Source organism: Carassius gibelio, chromosome B20 (assembly GCF_023724105.1).
Source record: "Carassius gibelio isolate Cgi1373 ecotype wild population from Czech Republic chromosome B20, carGib1.2-hapl.c, whole genome shotgun sequence".
NCBI classification, from domain to species: Eukaryota; Metazoa; Chordata; class Actinopteri; order Cypriniformes; family Cyprinidae; genus Carassius; species Carassius gibelio.
The window spans coordinates 20,681,492-20,693,634 of record NC_068415.1 but is presented as its reverse complement, the minus strand read 5'-3'; the positions used below and the strand labels follow the sequence as shown (position 1 = coordinate 20,693,634).

General features: G+C 38.6%; 1 protein-coding gene across 2 annotated transcripts; it reads right to left on the bottom strand.

Moving 5' to 3' along the window:
• Positions 1-1,267: 1,267 nt before the first annotated feature.
• LOC127983688 (uncharacterized) lies at positions 1,268-7,400 on the bottom strand. 2 transcript variants are annotated; one of them, XM_052585908.1, is made up of 3 exons: positions 3,604-7,400; positions 3,094-3,504; positions 1,268-3,049 (listed from the first exon to the last, which is right to left on the bottom strand). In XM_052585908.1, the coding sequence occupies exons 1-3, from the start codon at positions 3,945-3,947 to the stop codon at positions 1,906-1,908; spliced, it is 1,899 nt and encodes a 632-aa protein (XP_052441868.1). In that variant the 5' UTR covers positions 3,948-7,400; the 3' UTR covers positions 1,268-1,905. The 2 variants fall into 2 exon arrangements, with proteins under 2 accessions (XP_052441868.1, XP_052441869.1); XM_052585909.1 differs by having other exon boundaries at positions 3,727-7,400.
• Positions 7,401-12,143: the final 4,743 nt, after the last annotated feature.

The following is a 12,143-nucleotide window of genomic DNA, read 5'->3' as shown; positions in this document are numbered from 1 at the left end:
ACTCTATATAAGAATTGCACCAACATACGATGATTGTACGTCTCTTCTTAAAACTTATTTATTTGCTGCAGCATATGGTCATAAGTAAGTGCAGTGGCATAACTGTAGTGGAATTTTTGTCGCTGTATTCTATGTTTACTTTTGTATTTTGGAATATGCTTAAAATTTGTACAGCACTTTGGCCAACAGCCAAACTTTATTGTCCACATACTGTACATTATCGTTTCTCCTCCATGCCCCACCTTTCTGAAACGTGTCTTTTTGTTTTGTTTTTTTTTTTGTTTTTTTTACAAAGCTCAACGTTGGATGAATGCTTTAAGCGATGACGTGTCCCGGCGCGACCAGACAAAAACAATAAATCCCATTACAAATGAGGCATTTGTTGCATCCAGTGTTGACATAATTACTGATTACAATGACATAATGTCTTTTTATGCGTCTCGTTGTATATCCCAAATACATGTAAAAATAATATAATTTCTACATTTGTGATAAGAGACATAACAAACATCAAGTGCTACTCTTCACTGCTTAAAACTCGCAGATAATAAAGTGAGAAGAATAGTATGAATATTTGGCGTGCTGCCCGGGGAGAGGGCTCTGAGCTTGGCATCTGCACGTGCTCCTCCCGAAATTTGTTGATAAAACATCACGTTGTAGGCTACTCGCACAGGAAACAGACCTCATCCTCCATAAAAGGTGTTGCACACATATTTTGGGTTGGAACAGTGTTGTAAAAACAACTTATCTACTGATTTCTAGTCTTGTCTGGAAGGCCAAACAAAACAATTTTGCTTTCACAACAAAAAATGCGGTGGCTCCACAACATGGCACCGGCAGCAACAGCTACAATAAAAGTTATGCCTTCTTTCTTTGCTGAACATTTGGCCGTCGTTATACAAATCTTCCCACATCGAGACATAGACATTTAGGAGCGTGTTTAAACGAGCCATTTTAGGAGGGAGTGGTTGACTCTTAACTTTTATAAAGAATATCTCTTTGGATTTTATACTTTAGTTATATATATATATAAATCAACTTTACAGATCTTCTTTATGAATCAAGAGCTTGTAACACTCCACATATAAAGGAAACTTGAAACTGCATCATATGACGCCTTTAATGTGTGTATTGTCAATAAATCGACTGCAGAATGTTTCATTTATGTAGATTTTGTGAACCCTGTCTTAAGTCTTAAGTCGCTGGGATATATTTGCAGCAATAGCAAAAAAAATACATTTCTACCAAAAAGACTCGGGAGATAGAAGAATGTACGAAGCATACATTTATTGACAGCTCAGCGAGCACAATTATAAATTTCTTTGGCGGAAGGCCCCGTCCATGGTTCGTAATCCGAGGGTAGCGAATCTGCATTTCCTGCCTGAAGACGAAGGCAGGGGCGCAGCAGACCCCCCCCTGGAAGGTAAGGACAGGACCATCCTGGTGGTGGTGGGGAGGGTGGAGGTTGTTGTCGCGTTGGCATCTGCGAACTCAAACATGTGTAAGTACGATCTTTTATACAGGAGTATAAAGACGTGATTGGATAATGATGAAGGTAATTAGTGACGAACTGATTGAGTCTTCCTGGCAGAACTTAGGCTAAAGCTTCCATTTCTACCAAAAAGACTCGGGAGATAGAAGAATGTACGAAGCATACATTTATTGACAGCTCAGCGAGCACAATTATAAATTTCTTTGGCGGAAGGCCCCGTCCATGGTTCGTAATCCGAGGGTAGCGAATCTGCATTTCCTGCCTGAAGACGAAGGCAGGGGCGCAGCAGACCCCCAAAATTAGGTGGATTACGAGACCTCCAGACGGGGCCAGCCTTCCCCCCAAAAAAAAAGTAGATGAAGTATACCCACCAGTTGAGAATCCTAAGGTTCCTGGAAGAAATAGAAAGAGAGTTAGCATGACCAGTATAATGACGTTAGATTAAACTTCTTAAATTTTACAGAAATAGGCCAGACACAGACAGCAACGATAGGCAGGACACAGACAGCCATGATAGGCAGGCACGGACAGGCCTCGTTAGACCAACAGAAATAGCCACGATAGGCAGACACAGACAGGCCTCGATAGACCAACAGAAATAGCCACGATAGGCAGACACAGACAGGCCTCGATAGACCAACAGAAATAGCCACGATAGGCAGACACAGACAGGCCTCGATAGACCAACAGAAATAGCCACGATAGGCAGACACAGACAGGCCTCGATAGACCAACAGAAATGCCACGATAGGCAGACACCGACAGGCCTCGATAGACCAACAGAAATAGCCACGATAGGCAGACACGGACAGGCCTCGATAGGCCGAACATAAATAGCCACGATAGGCCAGACGCAGACAGCCACGATAGGCAAACGCGGACAGGCCCCAATTGGCCGAACATAAATAGCCCGATAGGCCAGACGCAGACAGCCACGATAGGCAGACACAGACAGGCCCCGATAGACCAACATAAATAGCCACGATAGGCCTCACGCAGACAGCCACGATAGGCAGACACAGACAGGCCTCAATAGACCAACAGAAATAGCCACGATAGGCCAGACGCAGACAGCCACGATAGGCAGACGCAGACAGGCCTCGATAGACCATACAGAATAGCCATGATAGGCAGAGCACAGACAGCCTCGATAGACCGTACAGAAAAATAGCCATGATAGCCAGACACAGACAGGCCTCGATAGACCATACATAAATAGCCACGATAGGCCAGACACAGACAGCCACAATAGGCAGACGCAGACAGGCCTTGATAGACCGTACAGAAATAGCCATGATGGCCAGACACAGATAGGCCTTGATAGACCATACAGAAAAATAGCCATGATAGCCAGACACGGACAGGCCTCGATAGACCAACGGAAATAGCCACAATAGGCCAGACGCAGACAGCCACGATAGGCAGACAAGGACAGGCCTCGATAGACCGTACAGAAATAGCCATGATAGCCAACACAGACAGGCCTCGATAGACCGTACATAAATAGCCACAATAGGCCAGACGCAGACAGCCACGATAGGCAGACGCAAGACAGGCCTCGATAGACCATGATTAGCCACGATAGGCAGACGCAGACAGACCTCGATAGGCCGTACATAAATAGCCACGATAGGCCAGACGCAGACAGCCACAATGGCAGACGCAGACAGGCCTCAATAGGCCGTACAGAAATAGCCACAATAGGCAGACACAGGACAGGCCTCAATAGACCATACAGAAAAATAGCCATGATGGCCGGACACGGACAGGCCTTGATAGGCCGTACAGAAATAGCCACGATAGGCCAGACACAGACAGCCACGATAGGCAGACACGGACAAGCCTCGATAGGCCGTACAGAAATAGCCATTATAGCCAGACACAGATAGGCCTCGATAGACCGTACAGAAATAGCCAGGATAGGCCAGACACAGATAGCCACAATAGGCAGACATGGGACAGGCCTTGATAGACCGTACAGAAAAATAGCCATGATAGCCGGACACGGACAGGTCTCGATAGACCGTACAGAAATAGCCACGATAGGCAGACATGGGACAGGCCTTGATAGACCATACAGAAAAATAGCCATGATAGCCGGACACGGACAGGTCTCGATAGACCGTACAGAAATAGCCACGATAGGCCAGACACAGATAGCCACAATAGGCAGACATGGGACAGGCCTTGATAGACCATACAGAAAAATAGCCATGATAGCCGGACACGGACAGGTCTCGATAGACCGTACAGAAATAGCCACGATAGGCCAGACACAGATAGCCACAATAGGCAGACATGGGACAGGCCTTGATAGACCATACAGAAAAATAGCCATGATAGCCGGACACGGACAGGTCTCGATAGACCGTACAGAAATAGCCACGATAGGCCAGACACAGACAGGCCTTGAAAGACCATACAGATATAGTAACACCACCACCAGTAATTGCATGAATTTACCTGATTAGTTACAGGAGAGCTTGCTGAGCTTCAATAATGGTTTTGAATCAGGTCTGATGTATGATTCAAATGCTTAGGAAGACCATCTGCCCATGATCTTAACAGCTGATGTAGAGATCCCTCATTCAGCTGCTGAAGTAGCTGCCCCAATTCTGAATGAATGGCCAGTAGATAGACTGCAGCTTTGAGAACAGTGGTTAAGTGAGTTCTAAACAGCCTTGGAAAGGGGGCTCCGTTAGGAAAAATAGAGCTGGTGCGTTTTAGAAATTCTAGGTCGGATTTTTAAGAAATTTCACCATGCAGAGAAGGGACAGGATTATTGATTTTAGAATTGTTAAGGTGACACCAGAACCTTGCGCATCGGTTTTGAGTGCTTGAGGAGAGTGTGAAGAATTTTGGTCCGAATCATAGATCTGAAGGAAATGCCGCGAGCAGGATCAAATTGATTGGTTTGAAGTGAATTCCCCTGGAAGCATAACCTGTAGAAAGCAGATAAACACTGCCTCCAGAAGAATATTGAGGTACTTTGAAGGAAGGCCGTAGCAGATGGAAGTAATTCATTTTGCAATATGGGCAGGGTAATAGGCAGACATTGGTCTTTAATTTGTTGGAAGATTTAGCTAACCCCTCAAGTAGTAATCGAACTGAATAACCAAAAGGCTTGAAAATTTGATAATAAAATTTAGCGTGGATTAGATGCTGGCAAAGAGTCTGCGAATAGAGAAATTAAGATTGCGATTTTTTTTTTTTTTTTTTAACAAGAAAGGAGCAACGGTCGAAATTAGAATAGGAACGCAAAAAATTGGAAGGAAAAACATTAGAAGCGGACCATGCAAACGTGTAGGCTTGATTGTAGAGGGAGCGACGCCTTTTCCAACTGACGTAGCACTTCGTTTAGTATTATGTCTGCTAACGGAGGGCAGACTGAAGAATCCGGGTTGGCTGAGGGCACAGCTGTCTGAAAGTTTAAAAGTGTAAAGTGAAAGCCGCAACAGCCGAGTAAGAGTGATGAACCAACACCAGTAGATGCGCGAATATAAACAAGCCTTGATTGTAGCTTAACCCCTTAACTGTCACTCCCCAATTTTTTTATTTTATTTTATTTTTTTTTTATTTTTTTTTTATTTTTTTTTATAATATTAAGTTGAGGTATCAGAGGTTAAGTTTAAAATACGCATAAATCGAATTGACTTACTAGCACACATAGCTAATCTTGATGTAAACAATTAAACATTGTTTGTCTTAGCAATCTTATCAAATTCTGAATATTTCCACCCTGTAACGAATAATTTTCTGATGACGTCAGTTTGATAGCATGAGCAGAACCTACTTAACACGCCCCTCCGGCCGTTAGTTAGTTATGAGTGATGGGCGGTCACACTGCACTTTTCTCTCCATTGACTTCCATTCATACGCATGCGAATGCGTCGGACCGGAAACGCAAGCTTATGCGAAAAATTTTGCATTTCGCTGCGTTCCAAAGTTCAAGTTTGGTGAACTCTGACCAGGGAATTTGCATAACGTGAGGATGTGGACCAGTAGAAGAGCGATACATTGCTGCATGGCCTCTGTACAAAAATTCAAAAAGGAAGCGCTATATACTTTAGCTGTTGCACAGCGTCCTAGTTTATAATACATTAAAAGATTTATAAAAGAAAAGCTGCATGGTTTGTAGTGTCGACGGGAACAGGTGATACATTGGAATGACAACGTTTTATATATATATATATATATTTTTTTTTTTTTTTTTTTTTTTTCCTCTCTCTTTCTTTCTTCTCCCCCTCCTCCCCTTAGGGTGTATATATTTATAGAGAGATACAGAGTAACGTTACAATATAATAAAACGCTTCCGACGCCGTTGCAAAAGACACAGTGCTAGCAAACATAATAATCCATCTTGTAATAATTGAGGGGAGACTGTTTTATCTTGTTCCCGCCCATATTCGCAGTGGCGTTCGAAATAATTTCGCATGTTTAAAGTCAAGTGCGACCGCGCCTTGAGACGAAGACCAGGAGTGCAAACAAACCATGCCTGCTAATTAATATTCGGTTTAAACTGGAGATATGTCACTACTCTGAAATAAGGTCAGCAGCAACTCGTGTCACGTGGAGTTATATGCCAGCTGACGGAGCATTGAGCCGAATCTTACCTACGACTCAAAAGAAGGGTCCATATACGCATCAGCTTGGTAGATCCGGTGTTCATGATTCGCTAGCCCAAGAGTAAGCCATGTAAAGATGAGGTGAAAGCAGCGATTCCCTGCATCTGCAACCATAGAATCCCATTAGAGTATGAACTTTCAGGAATAACGCAAATGAAAGACTGAATAAGCAAATATTAAAACATAGGATTAAAACAGCGAATCTCAAGTGTGCTAGACAGAGCTTTTTTTTTTTTTTTTTTTTTTTTTTTTTTAAGAAATGCGAAAAATCTTTATCAGTATAAAGATTGTAGCGTTTATGATGAGCCTTAAAGTGCCTCATTACGAAGAAATTCTGAAAATTGCATGCACTATGATCAACATCTTAATTATGCTGTGCAAGTCAATAAACAAGCGAAACGCCCAGTGTTTTATTTGAACGTGCAAGTATAAATCCTTGCAGAGAATAAATTAATGCCCAGGCGCCGCAAGTGCATAGAACAAAATGATACTTATAATGCTGTAGACTTGTGAAGTGATGGAGGCGAGATGCCGAAGAGACTGGCAGCCTTAATTCTGTCTGCTGGTCCGGAGAAACTTCATTGCTGCAGGTTCACGTGAGCGTACAGATGAATATTTGTTGATTGAGACCGAAGTCTTTTCAGGTGTTGAGACCCAAGCAGCACTGACGCGACATCTCGGAAAGCACCAGCGTTGCCAAGACCGTATTTTTTTTTTTTTTTTTTTTTTTGTGGGTTGCCTTTTCTGTCCTGGGTTTGAGGTGACCCCAATAGTGTTATATATAGCCCCTAGAATGTGAATTCTACCGATAAATCCCTTTTGAACGCGATTGGGCTATTTTTTTTTTTTTTTTTTTTTTTTTTTTTTTTTTTTTTTTTTTTAATTAATAGTAGTAACTGGTGGTTTTGAGAACCTGGCAACCCTGGCCTGGAAGCACACGGAACTCCGCCAATGTTCACATCCTCTGCCGAGAAAAGCTTGTAAATAATCCAACACAAACGACTGCAGATAATCACCGCGACACAGAGCTAAGCCAACGATCCCGTGTGCATCTTAGAGGAACGTCGAACTCTAGATAGTTTGCGGGGCACGAACTTAATTACAGCAAGTAGATGAATAAACACAACAGCTTGAGCAAGTACAATCGCGTCGGAATCTGCGGTTGTTGTCGCGTTGGCATCTGCGAACTCAAACATGTGTAAGTACGATCTTTTATACAGGAGTATAAAGACGTGATTGGATAATGATGAAGGTAATTAGTGACGAACTGATTGAGTCTTCCTGGCAGAACTTAGGCTAAAGCTTCCATTGCATGGGTAAAAATTAATTGATTTTTATTTTATGCCAAAACAATGACATTAAGAGAAGTTCCATGAAGATATTTTAAATTTCCTACTGCAAATATATCAAATCTCAGGATAAAAATATATTGAATTAAAATGAAATACATTTATTACAATTTATGATAATTTAAAATAATAGTATAATTTATTATAATAAAATACAAGCTATTTTTGAAAACTTTCTCTTCATCAAAGAATCCTGGAAAAAACATTCTAATAATAAAATCAAAAATAAAAATAAAGTTTCACAAAAAAAAAAAAAATTCAAAATTGATAATAATAATAATAATAATAATAATAATAATAATAATAGTAATAATAATAAATGTTACTTGAGCAGCCAATCAGCATATTAGATTGATTTCTGAAGTGGACACTTAAGACTGAAGTAATGCTGAAAATTCAGCTTTCATCACTGAAAATTATTATTATTATTATTATTATTATTATTATTATTATTATTATTATTATTATTATTATTGTAGTTGTTGTTGTTATTGTTGTTATTATTGTTATTATTATTTTACTGAATTTTAGATCAAATAAATGCAACATTTGCAGAAGATACTTTGTTCAAAACATACAAAAAATAAATTAAACAAAAATATAAATAAATAAATTAATAAATTAATTACCAATCCCAAACTATTGAACCATAGCAAACTGGATACTAAAATTATATAAGAATTATATGCCAGAATTAATAATTAATATGCAGAATCTTAACAAATTTGAATTAAATCAAGATCTTCTGAATTAGATTTTTTTTTTTTAAGAAACACTGAAAAAAAAGGGGGCAGATAAGTGCTGCATTTTTACACTGAATGCTTCTTAAATCACTCTAGCAGTGACTAATTATGAAGGCGGCACAAGCACGAGGGTCTGCTGAAACTGTGTTCTGACCTTGGAGTTTGTGTGGCTGAACAGACAGCAATTACATGAGCCTCAAATCAATGCTGGTGCCTCAGAATAGACCTGGCATTCCACCACCAACTACTGAGTGCTCAATCCTGTGAAGTCAGCCGTGGTTTAGATGGTCTCTGACAGGTGAAAGTGAGCGAACATAGAATAGGAATGTGGATTAAATGCTGTGAATTGTGAAGGATGATACACAGTGGGATTTAAAGGGCCAAAAAAGTGAAAATGTTTGTTTTTCAATGTTGACAACATTTGTTGCTTTTTTAATGAGTGATTTTGAAAAAGTGCAAAATCTGAAAAAAAAAAAAAAAATATATATATATATATATATATATATATATATATATATATATATATATATATATATATATATATATATATATATTTTAGGGGTGTAGAGATATGCGTATTCGTATTGAACCGTTCAACAAGGTAGCCCAATAACCCAAACGACGTAACAGGCAACGCCCCTGACACTCCCGAAGAAGAAAAAAACACCAACTTATAGTTATATGTTTATGTTGGGCTACTCAGTCAGGCGCTCGCTCACTCAGCACACGCTGAAGGCTCGTTGCAAAATGGCCAATGGGTTTAACAGACCAGAAATAGAAGATCCTCCAATAACCAACAGGTCTGGTGTTTGGGTGCACTGTGGATTCCCTTTAAGTTATAATGTATTTCAAACACTATAATTTGCTGTTATACTCCATATAGCTCCATATACAAGCCAGAAACTAAGCCTTTGTTTGCACAGGCCTATCTAAAGGGTTAATGGTCCCACGTAGTGATCAACTGTAAAAATATATTTTTTTACCTCTTCCCAAAAGGGAAAACCACAAACAATCAAGAATGCATGATTATATGGTGTCATGGCTTTGCAATCAAAAAATGTCGTTATAATGGAAGTCAATGGGGCAAAAACAGCCACCAACAACTAATTACGGAGAACATTTTTTAATCTAATGCTGCACAAAAACTAACAATGCATCAAAGCCAATGTTGCTACTAATCTTTGACATGCCCAAGACTGTTATAAAAAGTAAAATAAAAATCCAGCCACAATTACTTTTATATTGAAAATAAGTCATTTTGTGTGTTTTTTTCCCCCAAATCAGTGACATCATTTATGAAATTGGCAATTAAAGAGTTAAATTCTTGGATTTTTTTTAAACATTTGGTAGTTTTTTATCAGGACTGAAGTTGATTAACAGATTTATGAAAAAAAAATGAAAAAATATGAATCTGATACATTTTTACAGCAGGATGGTTTTCATCCACGAACAACTCAAAAGGGTAGTGAATTTGAACAAAGCACAAGGGTTAAATGCATTAGACATTTTGCAACGAGCCTTCAGCGCGTGCTGAGTGAGCGAGCGCCTTAGGGGCCGTTCAAATATCGTGCCTAAAAACGCGTGGAAAACGCTAGTCGCACCGTTTCTCCTCCTTTCCAAAGCGCTCGGCAGTGTTGTTATGGGAAAGGATGAAGCTGATTGGTTAGTTCTTGTCACATGACCCTCGGTGCGCTTGCGGCATTTTGAAAAGTTGAGATGTTTTTACATTTTGCTGTATCTAAAACGTACTGAACCAAACCGAACCGTGACATCAAAAAGAAAAAAAAGGTGAATTTATTTAATACATGAGTTTCACTATTTAAGTTTTGAGAGTGCTGACTTTTCCACAACATTCAAACTTATTGAGTTGCACCTGTATATTATTTATTATATTGAATAGTTAACATGCATGGATGTTTATGTAATAAAATTGAATGAGGAAAAATATATATATATTTACAACACACAAAACTATGACACTGCCATTTAAAAGTTTGTGCTCAATTTGATTTATTTTTTAAATAAATTAATAGTTTTATTTTTGTTTGAATAGGTAAAATTCAAATGATATGAATGTTATGATAAAATGATAGAAATGTTATTTTTGGTATGCATTTTTTTCATTCTTGACATTATAGTTCAAAAGTTATTAGCAGAAACATGAGTGTTAATGAAGCCTGTTGATGGCTGTACCGTTTAAGTTTGAGATAGGTCCTGCTTCTCAAGGTGCATACTATCCACCCTATACATCCTAAATAGTAGGGCTGTATTGCCAAGAATTTTGCAATACGATACGTATAATGGTACATTAGGAAATTCTTGCGAAGCACATCAAACTTTTTGGGAATTATGGAATTTGTTGGGAATTTGTTTTATATGTCACCAGAGTGCATCCCTATCCTGCTCAAATACAACATATAAGAGATATTATGATTCTCCAAAAGCAAAGACTTTATTCATACAAGCTTATTTTAGTCAACACACTACAAAATACTGCATCACAGCACACATGACACGGTGATGCACTGTGTCTCTCAGTGTCTGGTTGACATTACTGTGCATGAAATTTCACGTGTGTCATGGCTGGTGTGGATGGCGTACTGGTGTGTTCACTGCGCAGACTCATTGGCATGATAGAGAGCAAACGTGAGAGGTCACAGGCCTAAATCAAGGTGTGACCAAGTAAAAAATAAAAAATAAATCTCCAAAAAAATCGCAAGTTTTATTTAAATATAGCTAAAATATCTCATTGTCACAAAATAAATAAATAAAAATAAAACAATAAAATAAAATGAAATAAAAAAGCAGCAACAATGAGAAAGTAGCTCAATTTGGTGACAAAATCTCCAAATTGGCACAACTGCATGCCCTAATGCCCTAATGCTAGTATTTCCGGTCAGGCTCACTGTCGTTCAGAGATAAAGACTGCCATGTAGCAGTCAGGATGTAAACTCAAAACTAAACAACTGACATGAATGTTGTATGAATTATTATTTATTTTTTATTTATTTTTTATATATAAATAGATAATCCATTTTTAAGAATAAATTCAATAATAATAATAATAATAATAATAATAATAATAATAATAATAATAATAACATTTTGTTCTTGGATTTTGCCTTTGTGAGGCAGTATGAGACATTTATATCTACATCCACAGCTGCACAGATTGCAGGCAATTTGGGCTTAAGTACCTTTCTAATGGTCAAAAAGGTGAAAGTAATCTTTTTAACTTATTCAGACCTTTCTCCACTGAGTTAGGAGTTCTGATAGCAGTTTAAGATATTTGTGCTTTCTGTTTCTCTTTTTTTGTCTCTTCCTGGTGCCTTTCAAGCATGCATAAATTGTTCTCGTTCAATATTTAAAGACATAATGACATGAAAATGAAAGTTTTGTGGTATATATTCCATGTCTGTTTGAGGCCATCAATATGCTATTATACAACAGTTCCAGTCCTTTAATCTGATTGGCTGAGAGTGCTGACCTCAGAATTTATGTTTGTCATATGCAAATTCCCACTTGTGTATGACAAACACTGCCAGGTCCTGATAAAATTAAAATAATAAATATGGCCTGCACTGCTCTAATAAGTGACTTCCATTCGACTGCTGCTTCACTTCTGTTCTTTCATGGTGAGATACCAGCTGAGATGAGTAAAATTGCTGGAGTTTGGAAACTCAGTCATCTTACAAGAGCCTTTGCTGGCAACTTGCAGTATGCATGCTGTATCTAGACTTTTTATATTAGAGAACGGGAATGTATCACTGTCTAATATAACACCAGTAACCAAATTCAAATTGTGTTAGGCATGGTGGGGGAATTGTTGTGCTTCTTCCTAGTGCAAATATATACATGTTCAACCTTTTATCCTCACTGTAATGGCACCTCATTTTGACATTAAAAATAATAATAAATATAATAAATAATAATT